We start from the raw sequence: 21,731 nt of genomic DNA on the forward strand, positions 1-21,731 counted from the left end.
CAAAAATGAGTTTTTAACAGACATTACCAGTACCATATGGAGACTTAAAATTAAAATTAAACACATTTTATTGGTATCAATATATTGGACCAATGGACATCAGGGTCACAGCTGCCGTTTGTTTTTGAAGATCACACTACTAGGCTAGCATTGTTGTCTTGGACTCTTTCCTCCTGGATGGTCTTTAGTCCATGTGAGGGTGAGTTGGCTTGTATTTTTAGGTATTAGGTTACATTATTTGTTAGCAGCTGCTCTCAACTTTAAAGGAGAAGTATGGCTGAAGCTCTTTTGATCATACTTCTCTTCTGGGTCACATGAGTGCACGTCGTTCTACTCTCCTGTGACCCAGATTCAGCCAATAGAAGGCAAAACTCCACTGTCGGCTGATGTCACAGAGCCGGTCCAGGTTATGCAGGAATCACGACTTTAATGTTGGGATCCACCCAGATTCCTGACCAGCAACTGGTTTAGCCTCTTGGTGCACCACTGAAAATCAGAGACAGCCTCTCCTACCCCCTCCCCAGCCCAGTGCTCCAGTGAGCTCTTGAGGGGCAAAGCAGAGAGCTAGTGACTGACAGCCACTGTCTCTCTGTGTCAGGGCTGGGCTCAGTCCTTCCTTCTCAAAGCTGGCCACTCAGCTGTCGGCTAATTGCCAGCTCCTTTCTCTCCACAGTGACTCACCTGTTGATGATATCCTGTTCGTCAGTCCTGCCTACTTAAGTCGTCCAGCCCAGATGATCTCTGCCTTCGCCTTGGTCACATCTCTAGAGACGCTCTCCTGTGTTCCTGTTAAAGACTTGCTTGGCTGACATTCCTTCTGGCTCCAGATCCTGCTTGCTGTTCTACTACGCTCATCTCTGGCTCCCTGAAGTTTTGGCCTGTCTGACTATCTGTTCCAGTTCCTAAACTCTGGCTATTATGTTTACTCTGTTTACCTTTTTATTATTATTATTAAACAAGTGTGATTTAACTGTACTTCTGTCACAGTCTGATTCATGGTTTCAGACACTCTGCTCACTGAAGACCGAGAAATGAGGGATCAGCAGTCATGAGATTGCTCAGTTCTTGGTCTTAGAGCCAGCGAGGGACAGCTGCAGCATCAGACCGATGCTGCATCCACATTGGGGAGTATGTATGTTTTTTTTTTTGTTATCCCACATTCTCCTTTAATATCTAGCTGACCTCTACTAGGAAGTGCTCTCCTTCATTTATAAAAGGGACAAGAGTTAGTATCTGGTGTGGGATTTGTTGTTTTCCCTGTTCTGGCTGTCCCCTCCTTGCTCCTGTGCCTGCCTGGGGAGTGGCTTTTGGCTTGAGCCGGTTACTGCACACACTGAACAATATAATATATTGCCATTGACTATATACGATTGTACCATTCCATCCTGAGGAAGCAGACCAACACCAGTGAAACATGTTGATGATATGGAATGTCATTTCACTACAAAAATGTATATAAGTGTTTACAGACATATTATACTGATTTTTTAGGGCCTTTTGATTCAATGTTTTATGTAATGACATCAATAAAATGTATGTAATCTTAAGTCTCCATATGGTACCAGTAAAGCCAATCCAAAACTTGTTTTTGTTTTGTTAGAATGGGGGTGGAGTGGATTTAAGCATAGTTAGGATTTAACTTACCTTCCACTTTAAGTACCACGTCCGTAAAAAGTATTCTAAGCCTAATCTATCTACCCCGTCAAAGGAAATACCTATTTTGAAGTCGCTCCGGTCTGGTCACATGATCTCCCCAGCGTCGTCTTAAGTGTAGAAGAGAGATCACCAACAACTGCAGAGCCTGGGCGATGACGTCACCCATAGACTTACTATGGGGCATCCCTTATCAGCTGTCCCTCCTCTACACTCAATCCAGCGCTGGAATCGGATCATGTGACTGGACTGACTTCGGAATAGGCATCTTTCCTTTTACAGGATACATAGAATAGGCTTAGGATGGGGGTGGGAGTAGGTTTACGCTTATTCAGGTTTTGACTTGCCTTCCTCTTTATCCACTTCTGCCCCGGAAAGGATTTACTCCCTTAATGACCAGGCCATTTTTGGGCGATATGAGACTGCGTCGCTTTAACTGACAATTGTGCAGTTGTGCAACGTGTTTCCCAAACAAAATTGATGTCCTTTTTTTCTTACAAATAGAGCTTTCTTTTGGTGGTATTTGATCACCTCTGCGGCTTTTATTTTTTGCGCTATAAAAAAAATGACCGACAATTTTGAAAGAAAAACGGTATTTTTTTACTTTCTGTTATAATAATTATCCAATAAAAAGTTATAAAAAAACAAATTTATTCATCAATTTAGGCAATATGTATTTTTCTACATATTTTTGGTAAAAAAAAATTGCAATAAGCATACATTGATTGGTTTGCGCAAAAGTTATAGCGTCTACAAACTATGGGATAGATTTATGGACTTTTATTTATTTTTTATTGTTTTTACTGGTAATGGCGGCGATCTGCGATTTTTAGCTGGACTGAGACTTTGCGGCAGACAAATCTGACCCCAAGTGACACTTTCTGGGGACCGGTGACTTTATTACAGTGATCAGTGCTAAAACAAATGCACCGATCAATGTATAAATGACACTGGCAGGAAAGGGGTTAACACTAGGGGGCGATCAAGGGGTTAACTGTGTTCCCTGGGTGTGTTCTAACTGTGTTGTCCCAGTAAGCCCATCTCCCACACAGAGATCACTGTTCCTGATCACTAGAAACAGCAGATCTCAGTATTGTCCCCTGTCAGAATGGGGATCTGCCTTGTTTACCTAGGCAGATCCCCATTCTGTCTCTGCTGGCCACTCGCGATCGTGGTAAACAGACATGGAGTCCGCCAGACCCGCAGGCAAGCTCCCGCGGTGCATTGCTCACACTACCACATGCACAGACCGATGTACAAGTACATTGGTTTGCGCAGCTGAGCCGCCATGCTGCAGTATAAATGCGGAAGGTGGTAAGTGGTTAACTGGTTCCTATTTGGTTATTTGTCCCTTCTATATTTTGTGCTGGTGGCCATTGCCACTGGGACTGGAAGTGGGGGAAAATCCTAAATTTAGAGAGTATTTAGTATTTCAGCCAGTCAAACTCGCCCATTGAGATCAGTGGGGCTGCATCAAGCTCAGAGGTGGCTGCCGCGAGATCAGCCCATCTAGTAGGGGTGGTGAGGGGAGTGCAGGTAAGCCTAGACAGTTGTTGGTAATAGGGGATTCCATAATTAGAAGGACTGATAGAATAATTTGTCGCCAGGATCGCCTCAGCTGAATGGCTTGCTGTCTCTCTGGTGCCAGGGTTCGGCATGTGGTGGACAGGGTTGATAAATTACTGGGAGGGGCTGGGAATGACCCAGCTGTCTTGGTCCACGTTGGAACCAATGACAGAATGTATGGAAGGTGGAGGCTCCTTAAGAACCAATTTAACCACTTGCCGACCGCCGCATGTACATTTACATTGGCAGAATGGCACGGACAGGCAAATGGGCGTACAGGTACCTCCCTTTAAATTTGCTGCCGCATGGTAGTGTGTGCAACCCTGCCGCGACCTCCGTGAATGTGATCGCGGGTCCCGCGGACTCGATGTCTGCGGGGATACCCACGATCGTCTCACGGAGAGGAAGAACGGGGAAATGCTGATGCAAACAAGCATTTCCCCGTTCCGCCTAGTGACACTGTCACTGATCACCGCTCCCTGTAATCGGGAGCGGTGATCAGTGCCGTGTCACACAAAGCCCATCCCCCCCACAGTTAGAACACATCCCTAAGACACACTTAACCCCTGCAGCGCCCCTCCTGGTTAACCCCTTCACTGCCAGTCACATTTACACAGTAATCAATGCATTTTTAATCGCACTGATCGCTGTATAAATGTGAATGGTCCCAAAATAGCTCCAAAAGTGTCCGATCTGTCCGCCATGTTGCAGTCATGCCGCCATTAGTAAAAAAAAAAAAATATTCATAAAAATGCCATAAAACTATCCCCTATTTTGTAGGTGCTATAACTTTTGCGCAAACTAATCAATAAATGCTTATTGCAATTTTTTTTACCAAAAATATGTAGAAGAATATGTATCAGCCCAAACTGAGGAAAAAAAAAATTATATATATATTTTTGGGGAATATTTATTGTAGCAAAAAATAAAAAATATTGCTTTTTTCAAAATTGTCGCTCCTTTTTTGTTTATAGTGCAAAAAATAAAAAACGCAGAGGTGATCAAATACCACCAAAAGAAAGCTCTGTTTATGGGGAAAAAAGGAAGTCAATTTTTTTTGGGAGCCACGTCGCATGACTGCGCAATTGTCAGTTAAAGCGACGCAGTGTCGAATCACAAAAAGTGCTCTCGTCTTTGGCAAGCCAAATGGTCCGGGGCTTAAGTGGTTAAAGAACTAGGCTGCAAGTTGAAGGGAAGGACCTCAAAGGTGATATTCTCTGAAATATTGCTTGTGCCATGAGCAACACAGGAAAAGCAAGGGGAGATTAGAGAGCTGAAAGCATGGCTAAAGACCTGGTGTAAGGAGGAGGGATTTGGGATTTTTGAGGCCCCCGAATAGGAATGAAGCTCTGCTGGACCTAGTAATCTCAAACCATGCAGAGCTTATTACCAATATTCATATAAAAGAGCATCTGGGCAGCAGTGACCATAACATGATTTCATTTGTTGCTTACAGCTAACATTAAACACATGTGGGTAAGATAAAAACACTTATCCTTGGAAAGTTTTCTCTCTTAAAGTTGAGGGCTGCGCTCCAGGATTTAGACTGGGAGGGAATATTGGCATCAATGGACACAGAACAGAAATGGGAATTCTTCAAAGTGACTGTATGTAAACTCACTGCAAAGTATATTCCCATGGTCACTACGTTTAAAAGGCTTAAAATAAAACCTATGTGTCTCACGGCCAAGGTTAAAATGGCTATAAATAATAAAAAAAAAGAGCTTTTAAAAAATATAAAAATGAAGGAACGCTATCATCGTTTAAATGTTACAAAGAATATAACAGAATAGATAAAAAGGAAATCAAGAAAGCAAAAATTCAAAACTAACAACAGATTGCAAAAGATAGTATGACAAACCCCCCAAAAATTCTTCAAATATATTAAGAGAATATTTATGAAAGGAATGAACCACCCTTATGCATAGGGTTAAAGGGAGGGGGGAGGGAAGGGGTGTAAAAAAAATACAGGGAGATGTGGTTGTTTAGAATGAATGGTAGGAAGCTAATGTTAGTGACCCTCATGTATAAGAATAAAATATTGAGATTGTTTTAATATATAGCGAATATATAGAGTCAATCATTCTGGAAGATTCTGAAAGCTGTGAATTTGTATATGTATTTGTATTAAATGCAAAACAATAAAAAGAGATTGAAAACAAATATATTAATAGTAAAAAGGTCAGATCTGACTGAGCATGTAGGCCCTTTAATAAATTTGCCTTCTCTTTGTCCCCAGTCACCCACTCTAGATTATTTTGTAAATACTTTCTTCAGCTCTGTGTATACAAAGGGGGAGCTCATGTCCATAATGGGGGTAGTAGCGACACAGCCCCAAATGATCCACAATGGCTCAAAAGTGATATGCTCCAGAAATATTTAGACAAAATAAAGGTGAATAAAGCACCCGGACCAGATTACATCCACCCATGGATCCTAAAAGAATTGAGCTCTGTCATTTCAAGGCCATTGTTTCAAATATTTAGGGACTCGTTAATGACTGGAATGGTACCACTGGGTTGGCGCAGGGCCAATATAGTGCCTATATTTAAAAAGGGATCAAAGTCTTGGCCAAGTAACTATAGACCTGTTAGTTTAACTTCTATAGTTGGGAAGTTACTGGATAGTTTAATAAAAGACCACATGGATGAGTTCTTGCTGGAAAAAAATATTTTAAGCAACAGACAGCATGGATTGATAAAAGACAGAGGTTGTCAAAAAAACTGATTTCTTTTTATGAGGAGGTAAGTAAAACCTTGGACAGAGGGATGGCTGTGGACATGGTATACTTGGATTTTGCAAAAGCGTTTGACACAGTTCCCCACACATGGCTCATGTGTAAGGTAAAGTCTACAGGCTTGGAAAGATCAATTTGTAAATGGATAGGAAACTGGCTAAAAGACAGGTTTCAGAGAGTAGTGGTTAATGATTATCAGTGGTGTACCCCAAGGTTCAGTGTTGGGACCCTTACTTTTTAATATCTTTATAAATGATATAGGGTCTGGGATTAAAAGTACCATTTCTGTCTTTGCAGATGACACCAAGCTATGCAGTGGAATAACGTCCTTACAGGATATCTCCAATTTACAAGCCAACCTCAATGCACTGTCTAAACCTCATTTGACACGTAGCTGCCCAATGAATGTTGATAAATGTAAAGTAATGCACTTGGGGGCTAAGAATATACATGCATCATACATACTAGGGGGAGTACAACTGGGGGAATCCATAGTGGAGAAGGATCTGGGGGTTTTGGTAGATCATAAGCTCAATAATTGCTTGCTTTAGAAACCGCAGCTTGGCATTGCATGCTAAGTCCTTTCTTGTATTAAGAGAGCTATGGACTCCAGTGAGAGAGATATCATTTTGTCCCTGTACAAATCATTAGAAAGACCTCATCTGGAATATGCAGAAAAAGGATATCAGGGAACTGGAGAAAGTGCAGAGAAGGGCAACCAAACTGATAAGAGGCATGGAGGAGCTCAGCCATGAGAGAAGACTAGAGGAACAGAATCTCATCCCTCTTGAGAAGAGATTAAGGGGGGATATGATCAAAATGTACAAATACATAAGTGGTTCATATAGTGAACTTTGTGATGACCTTAAAGTGAATAACTCAACACCAAGGACAAGGGGGAACTCTTAACGTCTAGAGGAAAAATGATTTTTTATTTTTTTTTAAAGATTTGTTTGTGTATAAGAATAACATACAGAAGGCTTGAACATGAGTTATACAGTAATAATATATTTTAGAACTACAAGGTCTATTTGCAAATGAAATACAGTCACTTCTCTGTGAACCGTAACATAGTGGGTCCGGGCCCATAGTGTGTTTCAGGATATTCAATATTCCGATGTAGAACATTTCCTAGTTTAGATGTCCAAGTTGGTTTTGAATTGCTCCATGTTTTAGTCAGTTAGGGTTGGGTTGAGGGTGTTGCATTTTGTAAAATGAGTGGTCTTGATAAAATCCTCAGGGGATGGAGCAAGACTAGTATTTACTAAGGGTTTGCAGTATATTTTGTATGTATAAGGTTCGGTGTGGTGTATGCAAAGTGTATTTGGGGGGAGGGCATGTGGGTATAGAAAGTGGGAACATGGACGAGGATGTGGTAGGTGGAAAAAGAAAGAGAGGGGGGAGAGGGAAAAAAAAAAGAAATATGAGGAAGAGGGATATAGGCCGTCTCTGACTTCCCTCCTCAGTGGCTAATAAAGTTTAGGAGACTCCAACTGGAGTTCCTGTTGGAGGGGGGACGGCCTTCGAAAGGGTGAGAGTGCTAAGCCAAAGCTTAGGTACCGGAGGAGAGGTACTACCGGGTTTGGGGAACTGAATGTGTTTTAAGATTAGATTCATCCTTATGTGGGAAGATTTTGTAAGCGTGAGTACTCTGGGGTTGTCTGAAAGTGTATCCAGCATGCCCATTTGGCTCCGAACTTTGTAGGAGTGTCACGGGAGATGTTAATTAGTTCTTCCATTTCTGCAACTTCACCGATTCTGTTAAACCATTCCTCAATTGAGGGTATGTGGGGGATGCACTGTTTAGCTGCATTAATCATGTGCATTGCTAGAGATTTGTGGTAAGATTTGTGTGTTAGAGGTGAGTGGTGTAGTAGGAACTGGGCTGGGGTCAATTCTAAATCATAAGAAGTTACATGAGAAGTGATACGACATACCTCTTTCCAGAAAGTTTGTATGGGAGTGCAGGACCACCATATGTGCAATAGTGGGCCTCGGTCTTTATGGCATCTCCAGCATGTTTCTGGTGTAGTAGGTTTGAATTTGTGTAAAAGGGCTGGGGTGCGGTACCATCTAGATTGGATGTTATATCCATTTTCCTGTGTGGACACATTTATTGATCCTTTATGAATATTCAGAAACATTTGTTCCCAGTTGTCTGTTGAAAGTGATAGAGAGAGGTCTCTTTCCCAGTTTTTGCAAGCTTTACTATCATTGTTGGTAAGCAAAAAGTAGAGCATGTGTTGTAGATATAAGATGGTTTTGGGGTGTTTTTCGAGTACAAAGTATTTCAAAGGGAGTAAGTTGTCTGGAGCACCACGAGTTTTCGTCTAGAGATCTTAGGTAGTGTGTGAGCAGCAATTATGTCGAGGGGGGATGGGTGGCTTTTTCATTTGGGTGGCTAGGTGGGAGGCTGACTGAAATTTCCCTTGGTTATAAAACTGGTGGACTAGAATTTGTTCATGTGACCAATGATCTGTAAGAAAGTGGCAATACATGCCTGGAGGGAAGTCGGGATTTAATTTTATAAAGGTTAAAGGCCCAGGTATAGATGATAAGACGGTTTGAGTACATACCTTATTGAAGCTTTGTAGAGTGGGTCCAATTAATATATGAAGACGTGTTTCCGCTGGGATGTGACGTATAGTTGTCCATGGTAGAGATTCGAGGGGGAGGGTGGTGGCAGATGCTTCTAGAGAGACCCAATCTTTGTAGACGGAATGGACATTTCAATCTATTATTCTGGAGAGGTGTATAGCTTTATAGCAGTTTAAGAGGTCTGGGAGGCCTATCCCTCCTAAGTGTCTGGGTTGGGTAAGCTGTGTAAAACTGATTTTGGGTTTACGTTCACTCCAGGGAAATCTGGAGCATATACTTTTATACGTTTTGAAAAATGCTGGTGGGACGTGTATGGGTATCGTCTGTAGAATGTAAAGCAGTCTAGGGAGAGCATTCATCTTCAAGATAGCCGCTCTGCCAAACCCTGAGAATATTGGTTTATTCCAGTTTTTGAGATCAGAAGTCAGTTTGTTTAGGATTGGCATGTGGTTTTTCATGTTTAAGTCTGATAGATAGGCATACAACTCCCCACCAAAGTATGTGATTGAGACCGGATTCCAGTGGAATGGGAAATTATCCTTGCATTGATCTACTAGGTGCTGTGGTAAAGAAATGTTGAGGTCATAAGATTTTGTGAAATTGATTTTAAGGTTTAAAATAGTTTTAAAGTGTTGGAATTCTGCTAGTAGTACTGGGGGTGTGTTAAGTGGATTTGTGAGAAATAATAGAATGTCATCTGCAAATGCACCATATTTATATTCCCTGTTGGCTGTTTGGACCCCTTGTATGTTTGGTTTGTGTTTTAGGTTACGGAGGAAAGGTTTATGAGTAAGTATAAAAAGGATAGGGGACAGCCCTGTCTCGTCCCGTTACGGATGGGGAAGGCATTTGACAGAGTGTTGTCGACTCTCACTTTGGCCTAATATTTTCTTTATATTATATGCAAATCCCCCAGCCAATGATATATGGGCCTATGCCTATGGCTTGTAGGACTGCTCTCATGTAGTCCCATGACATCTGTCAAATGCCTTCTCTGAACCTAGGGATAGGAACAAGCCTTTTTGGTTTGTTTGTGTCATCATGTGGTGTAAGTTGATTGCCTTGATGGTGTTGTCCCTGGCTTCGCGACCTGGGATGAAGCCTACTTGGTCTCGGGAGATAATTGAGGGGAGAAGTGGGAGGAGCCTGTTTGTTAGTATCTTAGAGAATAATTTGATGTCTACATTAAGTAGCGATATTGGCCTATAATTCCCGGTATGTGTGGGGTCTTTCTCTTCTTTGGGGATGACCGTTATGTGGGCTTCAAGCATCCCATGTGTGTGAGGATTTGCACAAGAAAGGGAGTTGAAAGTGTTCAAGAAGGGGGAATTTAGTGTTTCAGAGAAAGTTTTGTAGTATACTGCGGGTAGGCTGTCTGGGCCAGGGCTTTTGCCTAATTTTAATTGTTGCATTGCCTGTTCCCATTCCTTTAGAGTGATTGAAGATTCTAGCTCTTTGGTGGCCTCTGTGGGTATTGCTCTAGGGGCAAATTTGTCTAGAAGTGATTTAATCTCATTATGCCTTTCCTAAGGGGGAGAGGTGAGGGGGGGTTAGATGCGTTAAGGTCATATAAGGTAGAATAGTATCTTTCAAATTCTTGAGCAATGTCAAAATTTTTCGTGAGTACCTTACCAGAAGGGGAGTGGATTTGGTGTACTGTATTTTTAGCTTTTTTCATGCGGAGTGCCTGGGCTAATAGACGGTCACATGTATTTCCAAATTTATAAGAGAGCTTCTGTGATAGTGTATTTTTTTCCTAAGATTGCGTCCCAGTTCTTCCTGTAGAAGCACATGGTTTTTGGTAAGTTCCATGTAGGACTTTTGAGCCAAGTTACGTTTATGTATCATTTCAAGTGTTCTGAGCTTAGTGAATAATTCTGTAAGTCTGGCTTTCTTTTCTTTTTTAATTGCTGCTGCTAGTGAGATGAGCTTTCCTCTTATTACACATTTGTGTGCCTCCCATTGGGTTAGTTTGAAGTTCTCAGGAGTGTTGTTCTCGTTAAAGTACTCAACAAGGCATTTACAAATCTCTGCTTCTCTGATTTTGTCTGTCAGAATGTTTGAGTCTAATCTCCAGATTTGAGTGTGGGTAATCTTGTTGGGAAAGGTAAGTGTGACTGATATAGAATGGTGGTCAGATAGGGTCATTGGTTCTATGGTTGCCGCCATAGGTGTGCGCAGCCTATTGTATTAGGGTGTGCTCCAAAGCTCCAACACATATGCCTTTGTGACATATTAACCGGCCTCTTCCCCACTCATCATCCTAAAACAGTGGGGGGGGGGAGGGGGGAGCAGGTGAGCACACAGTGGGACCTGGGCAGCAGAAAGAAAAGGAAATAGGACAAGAGGAGTGGCATACATTGGTACCAATCCCCTGAATTTTCCTCCCGTGGCAGCTGAATATCGGCAAGAGGAGGAGGAGGAGAAGCCTACTTTCAGCTGCTGCAGCAGAAAATACAGATCGGTCCCTTAATTTCCACTCCACCTGCCTATCCTGTCCAGGTTCTGGGGGTCGGCAAGTAAGGATCACGGCTTACCTGTCACCTGCCCACAATTGAGTTGCCAACTCCAGGATTAGGGTGTGCCCAGGCACACCTGGCACACCCCTTGCGCACGCCTATGGTTGCCGCCTTCAGGTAAGAGAGATCTTGTTGTGTGAGAAATAGGTAGTCAAGACGAGAGTACCTATTCCGTGGGATAGAGAAGAAGGTAAAATCTTTGTCCTTTGGGTGGAGAGTACACCAGGTGTCATGAACTTAGAGATCCTGAAGCCATATCTTAATTTGTCTAATTGCTCGATATGGTACATGGGAAGTGCCTGATGAAGTGTCGAGAAGGGGATCTAGAGGGACGTTGAATTCTCCCTCTAGAATTAAGATCGCTTCTTGGAAAGTGGATAGTAGTCGTGCGATGGTGCAGAAGAATGGCACTTGAGCTGAGTTGGGACTATATATGTTTGCCAGCATGATTGGTTTGTCTCTTAGAGTGCCTTTAAGAAAGATGTATCTACCCTGGTCGTCTATGAGGGTGTCTGAAATTTGGAGGGGTACATTTTTGGATAGGAGTATGGAAACTCCCCAAAGCTATCGTGCTACATCCCCAATTTCTAAATCTAAAGGAAAGAAGTTATTTGTAAGTTTAGGGACTGTTTTTTGGAGCGAAAATGTATTTCTTGCACAAAAACTACGTCTGCTTTCATGCTACGCATGCTGGATAAGATTTGTGAATGTTTTTCTGGTATATTTAGGCCTTTGGCATTCAGAGAGATTAATTTCAGGGACAGGTTGTTGATTTTTATTTTAGGTGAAGTCATGACGAGTGTGGGGTGTTAAAGTTTTGGTTATAGAGTGCTGAGGGAGGGAGGGCAGAGAGGACGGAAGAAATAAAAAAAGGGGGAAAGGAAGAAGGGGGGGGGGGGGATAGAAGGAAGGTAGGGTATGTGGGGAGAGGGGGGGTGTTTTGTATTTAAGATAGGTTTCTGTTAGGTGGGAGTGAAGGTCAGGTGGCTATAGGATGATTCAAGGGTGGGGGAATGGTAATACCGGATGTGGGCGTGAACCTGCAGTCCCACCTTATAGGGGGAGGGGGATCCAATGTGGGTCAGCGGAGTCCACCAGAGTCCGCTCTGTGTGGGGGTGGTAGGTGACGATCTACAAGAGGAGACAATCATGTTTCCCTATTAGGTCATTAGGGCACAGAGGTGTGTTCATGATGAGCTCATCGGGGAGCCAGAGAAGGGGTATGGCGGCCCTTCTGGTCTCACCTGACTATATTTAGATATTCATCAGTTTGGCATGGAGAGAAAGTGGTTGTTTGGGGTGAGGAGGAACATCAAGATCAAAATATACTGTAGGTTAAACTTTAAAACATAGAGAAAAAAGATTTTGTCTACAAATAAAGGTTTCTTCTCAGTAAGAGCTGTGAAAATGTGGAATAGACTGCATTGAGAGGTGGTTCTGGCAAGCTCAGTAGCTTGCTTTAAAAAAGGCCTGGATTTTTTCCTAAATGTACAGAATATAACTGGGTACCGACATTTATAGGTCAAGTTGATCCAGGGGATCAGGAAGGAATTTTTCCCCCTGCTATAGCAAATTGGACCATGCTCTGCTGGGGTTTTTTGCCTTCCTCTGGATCAACTATGGGTATAGGATTGTGTATATGGGATTCTATTTATTTATTTATTTTTTGGGTTGAACTAGATGGACTTACAGTGGAACCTCGGTTTGCGAGTAACGAGGTTAAAAAGTGTTTCGCAAACCGAGCACTGTATTTCTAAAAATCCTAACTCAGTTTGCGGGTGTCGTCTCGCAAAACGAGCAGGATTCAGGCCAAAAGCGGTGTGCAGTACCGCTTTTGGCCTGAGGTGGGGGTGCCGGAGGCGAACAGCGCCGATCGTCGGCGTTCAGAAATGCACAGAAAGGGCCGAGGACAGTTCTGCTGACCTCGGCAAACCTCAGAAAGGCTCGTGAACTGAGTCTTTCCGAGGTTTGCTGAGGTCAGCCGAAGTGTGCTCTGGCCTTTTCGGCCATTTCCGAGGCTCTCCAGCGCCAACTGCCCCGCTAGTGGCTAACAATAGCGGCGCTTTACCGCCGACGCCGCCCCTGCCCCAGTGTGAAAGGGGCCTAAGAAAATTAAGTCCTGCTAGATCAGGCTGGCCCCTTTTGCAGGTCTAGCTATGTAAAACTTTAAAAATAAGTGCCTATACTGTTTGAAATCCAGTAATACACTGTCTCACCCTGCACTGCACATGCTCAGTTGCAATCTATTTTTAGGCAATGTGCCGACATTGTAGAGGCCGATCTGCTGACAGTCTACCGATTTACTGCTTCTCAGGGGCTCTTGGCTTTAATAAAATGGTAGCCTCCAGCAAGAAGAAACAGGAACAATGCTGGAGGCAATTTACAGCACACACCAATTTTGGTAGCATCATTATTAACCACTTCAGCCCCGGAAGGATTTTCCCCCTTAAAGTGGTTGTAAACCCTTACAGACCACTTTTACCTACAGGTAAGCCTAGATTAAGGCTTACCTGAAGGTGCAAGAAATATCTCCTAAACCTACACGGTTTAGGAGATATTTGCACAAGACAGGCACCAATGTCTACAGCGCATGCGCCGTAGACAACGGCGTGCAAGCGCACTGAGCGTGCCATTTCTAACGGCGATCGTGCCATTAGTGACGTCATCACAGCTCCGGCCAGTCACAGCGCCGGAGTTGCGATACCCGGAACTCACCCAGGGAGATATGGCAGTGACGGAGGAGGGGAACGAGGACCGCTTTGGGGGCTTCGATCTCAGGTAAGTAATTTATAATGAGCTAGTATGCTATGCATACTAGCTCATTATGCTTTTGTCTTGCAGGGTGTTTATTTATTTTATTTTTACCAGAGGGTTTACTTCCTCTTTAATGACCAGGCCATTTTGTGTGATACGGCACTGCATCATTTTAACTGACAATTGCGCGGTCTTGTGGCACTGTACCCAAACAAAATTTACATCCTTTTTTTCCCCACAAATAGAGCTTTCTTTTGGTGGTATTTGATCACCTCTGCGGTTGTTATTTTTTGCACTGTAAACAAAAAAAAATGACAAAAATATAAAAAAACAAATTTATTCATATCAGTTTAGACCGATATGTATTCTTCTACATATTTTTGGTAAAAAAAATTGCAATAGATGTATATTGATTGGTTTGCGCAAAAGTTATCGCGTCTACAAACTACAGGATAGATTTAGGGACTTTTAAGTTTTTTAAATTGTTTTTTACTAGTAATGGCGGCTATCTGCGATTTAGAAACAGTTTGTATAAAGTGTAGATATCATTCTACTTAAAGGGTCAGTTCACCTTTACCTACATAAGTAAGCAGTGCCTGTAGATAAAAAGCCAACAGTGCAGCTTTGACCAAAGGTAAATAATGCCCTTGTTATGGGTGTAGGTCATTTACATACCTCCTGAAGCCTGGCTGAAAATTTCCCAGAGATGGCACCATCCCATCCTGGCTCATTGCTAGGATGTTGCTAAGACACGCCCAGCTTATTTAACTTCCCCTCACATGCACTTTCACTCTCCCCTGTCACAGTAACTGTGAGCTCAGCAATGCTGCAACGAAGGAAGTAGTGGAGCAAACGTGTGAGAGTTTGAGAACTTGATCCTGTAAAGGTGGGGGTAAGCAGTAACGGCTGGTAGTATCTTAGCGATGTCCTAGCAACAAGGTGTAGCACCCTCTAGTTAGGTAGGTGCTAGAGTGAGGATTTTTTCTATAGAGCAGGAAAATTTAGGCAGGCCTAGCTGGTGGCTAGGCCTGTTTGTTTTCATTCTGGGCTGGGAGTAGCTCAGGGTGGGGCTGGGTGACTCACAGGTAGCATCACTGTGATCTCCCTCTTCTTTCTAGAAGATGCTAGAAAGAAAGGAGGAGAGGAGAGGTGGGGCTGCCTGGGGTATTTTGAGGAGCCTTGACCAATCCCTAACTGGGATTGGCAGGGGGTAGGCCTCCTTAAATACCCAGGGTCAGCCCAGCCAGGGAGGAGTTGTCGGGTGGAAGAGCTGGAGTGAGAGAGTGTGGAGGCTGTCGGAGCTCCCCAGTCGGGGGGGGGGTGATCCTGGGATTGGGCTGGGGTGCATCCAGGAGGAGAGAAGAGATCCTGGAAGAGAGGCACATGAGAGAACAAGGAGAGGACAGTGGAAGAGAACACTGCTAAGAGACTCCAGGGAGGACAACTGGTCGCAGCCAGGAGGGCTGGTGAGTGAAGCACAGTCAGGAGGAACGCCTGAGAAAAGTTTGCAGTTTGAGATGGGTGCAGAACCAGAAGAGAAGACTGTGGGAAGGGCAGTGGAGAGAGGTTGATGCAGTCAGGCTGGTTGGCAGGGCCTGAAGAGAGCTATCTGGGATCAGTGAGTTGAGTAGAGGACAATTAGCACCGGAACCATTTCTACACCATAGGGGCCCTGTGCCCCCGCCCGCAAAAGACAATTCCCTGAGACCTGGTTGAGTTAGTGTCAGGCTTAAGCATGTGGTTTAGCTGGTCTGGGAATCTGCAGCAAGTGAAGTGCTGGAGGAGTAACGGGCTGGAGGAGTGAAGGAAAAGGGGTCTTAAGCAAGAGATATACTGAATCTTTCTGGGCATCCCATAATCTTCCCATTCCCATCACAATCCCCTCAATAAAAAAACAAAAAAAAAAAAACTTATGGACTGTTCTATGTCTCTGAGTGCCTGAGAAATGGATGCCGGGCTGGGCAGGGTGACAGATGAACAATATTCAGCAACCCCTACGGGGGCATGGCTACAAAGGCAAGATGAGATGAGCCACGCTTTGGGAGGTACATAAATGGCCTACACCTATAACAATACACCCTTGCATACCTAGAAGTAAAACCTGGCAGGGGTTCTAACCCTCCCACATGCTATCCATTCTTAAAAAAAAATTAGCTAGATATATACACATTAACAATTCCCACGACAACCTTAAAGCATGGATGATTTTCACATTCCGTAGCATGAGAATCTGTTTCTATATTTACCAGAATAACACTTACAAGACTTTGTGCACATTGTGTCTGTGACTCGAAGCTGCTTCTTGAATCGCCATGGTTCCCATGGCCATGCTGATTATTATTGTTGTTGTGATAGTTGTCACCATCGTCATTGTCCCCATAATTGTCCCCACCGATGTCATTGTCCCAATTGTTGTTGCCATTGCCCCCATTATTGTTGTCATTTGATGTATACACAATATAACATCCGACTGTCGCCAGATCAATGACATTTAGGATCACGGCTATGACGGTGATAAAACAGGTGATGACACTCAGGGAGAGAGAGCCTCTGACCTGTAAGGAGATAAGAGGCAGAGCATTCCATAAAGTAACAAAAAGTGTATAACACATTCCATCGCTTCAAACATAAGATCATAATTCGTGGCTATCCAGATTTTAAAGAGATTTCGAGTTTTAGTGCTACATTTACCCAAACTTTTATCTTCAAGAACATCATTAAAGTGAATTAAAACCCTAATTTTTTTGAAGAGCTTTTTTGCAGCTGTTTTATTAACATAAAAGAAGCTGCAAGCTCAGTAAGTGATTTTTTTTAAATTATCTTTTTATTTTTATTATCTTTTATTTATTTATTTATTTATTTATTTATTTATTTTATCTTTTATCTATTTTTGCTGCCAAAACCGTTTTTGCATGTATATGTTATTACAACATATTACCCAATTTTTAGTCAAATATAAAAGATGAGTGAATAGATACTCGCGCCCGAAAAACAACACCACACTTTGGTACCCTATATTTTTCCAAAGGTGAGTCTTTAAAAGCCCTTAATATTCTGTTTACCTGTATATCACATAGGGGACACAAAGTTTCCCATGTGATATAATATTTTAAGAAATTTTTGATTAAACAGAACCTCGGTGGTCTTTTACACTCCTGATGTCTCACCTGCCTTCCATTGAAGCTAACGGTGAGCAGATCACTCTCTAGACCAGAGGTCCCCAAACTGTCCAAACAAAGGGCCGGTTTACAAACTTTCAGGCATTAGGAGGATCGGACTGTGGGAATAAAAAAATGCTCCATTATCAGTGGGAGTACACAATGTTTCAGACTTGGTGGTCAGTGGGATAGTGCCTCATCATTGGTATCAGTGGGAGGAATAGTGCCCCATTATTGATATTAGTTGGATGAATAGTGTTCCATCATTGGTATTAGTTGGATGAATAGTGCTCCAATGATGGAGCACTATTCTTCCTAATAATAGCAATGAAGGAGCAATATTCACCCAACTAATACCAATGATGGGGCACTATTTCTCCTACTAATACTAACGAGGGGGGGTATTCACCCAACTAATACCAATAATGGGGTACTACTTATCCAACTAATACCAATGATGGAGAACTATCCCTCCTACTACTAATGATGGTATTTGTAGGAGGAATAGTGCTCCATCATTGGTATTAGTTGGATAAGTAGTACCCCATTTTTAGTATTAGTTGGGTGAATAGCCCCCCCGTTGTTGGTATTAGTAGGAGGAATAGTGCTCCATCATTGGTATTAGTTGGATGAATAGTGCCCCATCATTGGAACTAGCTGCATAAATAGTGTCCCATCATTGGTATTAGTGGGGGCAATATTCATCAAACTAATACCAATGATGGAGCACTATTCATCCAACTAATACCAATGATGGAGCACTATTCACTCAACTAATACCAATGATGGAGCACTATTCCTCCTACTACTAATGATGGGGCACTATTCATCCAACTAATATCAATGATGGAGCACTATTCATCCATCATTGATATTAGTTGGATGAATAGAGCCCCATCATTAGTAGTAGGAGGAATAGTGCTCCATCAATGGTATTAGTTGGATAAGTTTTGCTCCATCAATTGGTATTAGTTGGATGAATAGTGCTCCAATGATGGAGCACTATTCTTCCTAATAATAGCAATGAAGGAGCAATATTCACCCAACTAATACCAATGATGGGGCACTATTTCTCCTACTAATACTAACGAGGGGGGGTATTCACCCAACTAATACCAATAATGGGGTACTACTTATCCAACTAATACCAATGATGGAGAACTATCCCTCCTACTACTAATGATGGTATTTGTAGGAGGAATAGTGCTCCATCATTGGTATTAGTTGGATAAGTAGTACCCCATTTTTAGTATTAGTTGGGTGAATAGCCCCCCCGTTGTTGGTATTAGTAGGAGGAATAGTGCTCCATCATTGGTATTAGTTGGATGAATAGTGCCCCATCATTGGAACTAGCTGCATAAATAGTGTCCCATCATTGGTATTAGTGGGGGCAATATTCATCAAACTAATACCAATGATGGAGCACTATTCATCCAACTAATACCAATGATGGAGCACTATTCACTCAACTAATACCAATGATGGAGCACTATTCCTCCTACTACTAATGATGGGGCACTATTCATCCAACTAATATCAATGATGGAGCACTATTCATCCATCATTGATATTAGTTGGATGAATAGAGCCCCATCATTAGTAGTAGGAGGAATAGTGCTCCATCAATGGTATTAGTTGGATAAGTAGTACCCCATTATTGGTAGTAGTTGGGTGAATAGCCCCCCATTTTTGGTATTAGTAGGAGGAATAGTGCTCCATCATTGGTATTAGTTGGGTGAATATTGCTCTATCATTGGTATTAGTAGGAGAAATAGTGCTCCATCATTGGTATTAGTTGGATAAGTAGTACCCCATTATTGGTATTAGTTGGGTGAATAGCCCCCCCCCCCCCATTGTTGGTATTAGTAGGAGGAATAGTGCTCCATCATTGGTATTAGTTGGATGAATAGTGTCCCATCATTGGTACTAGTTGGATGAATAGTGTCACATCATTGGTATTAGTGGGGGGCAATATTCATCCAACTAATACCAATGATGGAGCAATATTCACTCAACCAATACCAATGATGGAGCACTATTCCTCCTACTAATACCAAAGATGGGGGGCTATTCACCGAACTAATACCAATAATGGGTCACTACTTATCCAACTGATACCAATGATGGAGCACCATTCCTCCTACTACTAATGATGGGGCACTATTCATCCAACTAATATCAATGATGGAGCACTATTTATCCATCATTGATATTAGTTGGATGAATAGTGCCCCATCATTAGTAGTAGGATGAATAGTGCTCCATTATTTGTATTAGTTGGATAAGTAGTACCTCATTATTGGTAGTAGTTGGGTGAATAGCCCCCCATTGTTGGTATTAGTAGGAGGAATAGTGCTCCATCATTGGTATTAGTTGGATGAATAGTGTCCCATCATTGGTATTAGTTGGATGAATAGTGTCCCATCATTGGTATTAGTTGGATGAATAGTGTCCCATCATTGGTATTAGTTGGATGAATAGTGTCCCATCATTGGTATTAGTGGGACAGACTTTTGGCAGATCCCCACTCGTGTACCTTTCCTATGGGAAAACAGAAGTCCTCAGGCACTTAGGAAAACACAATGTATTAGAGAAGAAAAGGGAAGCACACAAGATCTAATGCTCTCTGTTTAAAAGGTTTAATAAATAAAAGAAGAGTTTTGCACTTACAAAATAGAGCACTGCCACCAATGCTAGCTCAAATGCACGTATCAAACACATATGCCGACCCTCGGCTCAATAGTAAAATGGCCGCGAGATGACGTGACACCCAAGGCTCCTATACACGCTTTACGTCCAAAAGAAAGGACTTCTTCAGTAGGAGTCGACTTCTATTCTGTCAGAGTTCTTAGGGGAACACTGCTTAATTTGACCTTCTGGTAATGCAGGGGTCATGGCTTTGAGGTAAGTGCCCAGTTTGTATGGTGGTGGAACACAAAGCACTTCTATTATTTGGATCACAGTATCACAGCAGTGATTTTCTATATTGATTGGACTTATAATAGCTCACATATAGTGTAAATTAATGTGTTGCACATTATAATTGTAACAGATGTGTATAGTACTTTTTTTAATACTTTAGTGTTGATATTCAGTACAAGAGACTCATTTTTATTGCGCTAAACTGTTCTCTATTTATTTATGTTATTGATAAGTGTTGTGATTTCACTTTTACCCCCTTCCTGACCGGGCCATTTTTTGCGATATGGCACTGCGTTAACTTAACTGACAATTGCGCGGTCGTGCGACACTGTACCCAAATAAAATGTATGCCCTTTTTTTCCCACAAATAGAGCTTTCTTTTGGTGGGAAAAATAAACGAATCACCCGCGCTGGATATATTAGTATCTATGCGTACTTATCTTGTTGCTGCTGTTTATGAGGAGTCAAAAATTGCAAAAATGTAAGCCACAGTGCAGACAAACCCAAAGGTGCAATATGAATAAATAAAGTGCAAGTGATATGCATAAACAGACAAAGTAAATTATTACTAGTGGAAAAACAAGAAAATCCCAAAAAATGTATCAAGCATGTATCCAGTGAAAGTTCGAATTGGGTGGTAAAAACAGTCCCAAACTCAAATTTTCTTCAAAAGTGTTCCTGTGCAATTGATAATCCAAAGCGCTGTAGTGCTCAAACTCACACAAATGATCCATGCTTCACACACCCCCCTATGTGCTTAGACTCACCAGATCAAATGGACTAGACATGTGCGGTTTGTTTCGTTCCGAATTGAAATTCGGATGAATTTTTTCATTTTTCGGAATTTGGATGTACCCAAATTTCAGAATTATAGTAGTACCAAATTTAAACTAGTCCGAAATAACGAAAAAAAAAAAATTGTGTTTATATTTTCGAATACTTTTCAAATTCGAATAATTTTCAAATTCTAATTCGAAAACTTTTCGAATTAGAATAGTTTTACAATTTCCAAAGAGAATAAAATGGAAAAAAAAGAGAAAGGAATAGAATAGAAAAAAAATAATACAATAGAAAAGAATATAACAGAAAATAAAAGAATAGCATATAATAGAGTAAGACAGAACAAAATAGAATAGAAAATAAAAGAACAGAATAGACTAGAATATAATATAAACAAATAGAATAGAATAACATAGAATGAATATTACCATCTTCTGAAATTCAAATTTCAAATAGAATAAATTTGAATTTGAAAAGAATAGATTAGAAAAGAATAGAATAGAAAAGAATAGAACAGAATAAACAAATAGAAAAATAATATAATTAAAAAAAAACAAAATAGAATAGAATAAAAAAGAATATAACCATTTCCCAAAATTCAAATAGAATCAATTAGAATTTGAATATAATAGAAAATAATAGATTAGAATAGGAAGATGGTTATATTCATTCTATTCTATTGTTTTTTTTCTATACTATTGTGCTATTTTCTGTTCTATTCTACTCTATTCTTTTCTATTATATTCAAATTCTAATTGATTCTTTTTGAATTTTGGAAAATGGTTATATTATTTCTATTGAATAGAACTAAAAAAACAATAGAATATAAATAATATAACCATTTCTTTCTCGTACATCACGGGACACAGAGCCTCAGTAATTACTGATGGGTTATAGGGTATCACTAGGTGATTGGACACTGGTCACACCCTAGACAGGAAGTTCAATCCCCTATATAACCCCTCCCCTTACCGGGGATACCTCAGTTTTTTCGCCAGTGTCTTAGGTGTTGGTCACGAATAAGATGTGCTGTGCTGAGCTCCA

General features: G+C 41.5%; 1 protein-coding gene across 1 annotated transcript in view; it reads right to left on the minus strand.

Moving 5' to 3' along the window:
- The window catches only part of LOC141106392 (uncharacterized), a 108,722-nt gene that overhangs the window by 14,075 nt on the left and 72,916 nt on the right, over window positions 1–21,731 (minus strand). Inside the window, exon 5 of the mRNA XM_073597142.1 lies at window positions 16,089–16,382. Coding sequence (XP_073453243.1) covers window positions 16,089–16,382 — 294 coding nt within the window. The remainder of the gene's footprint in view (window positions 1–16,088; window positions 16,383–21,731) is intronic.

Source organism: Aquarana catesbeiana, linkage group LG08 (assembly GCF_042186555.1).
Source record: "Aquarana catesbeiana isolate 2022-GZ linkage group LG08, ASM4218655v1, whole genome shotgun sequence".
Classification (NCBI taxonomy): domain Eukaryota; kingdom Metazoa; phylum Chordata; class Amphibia; order Anura; family Ranidae; genus Aquarana; species Aquarana catesbeiana.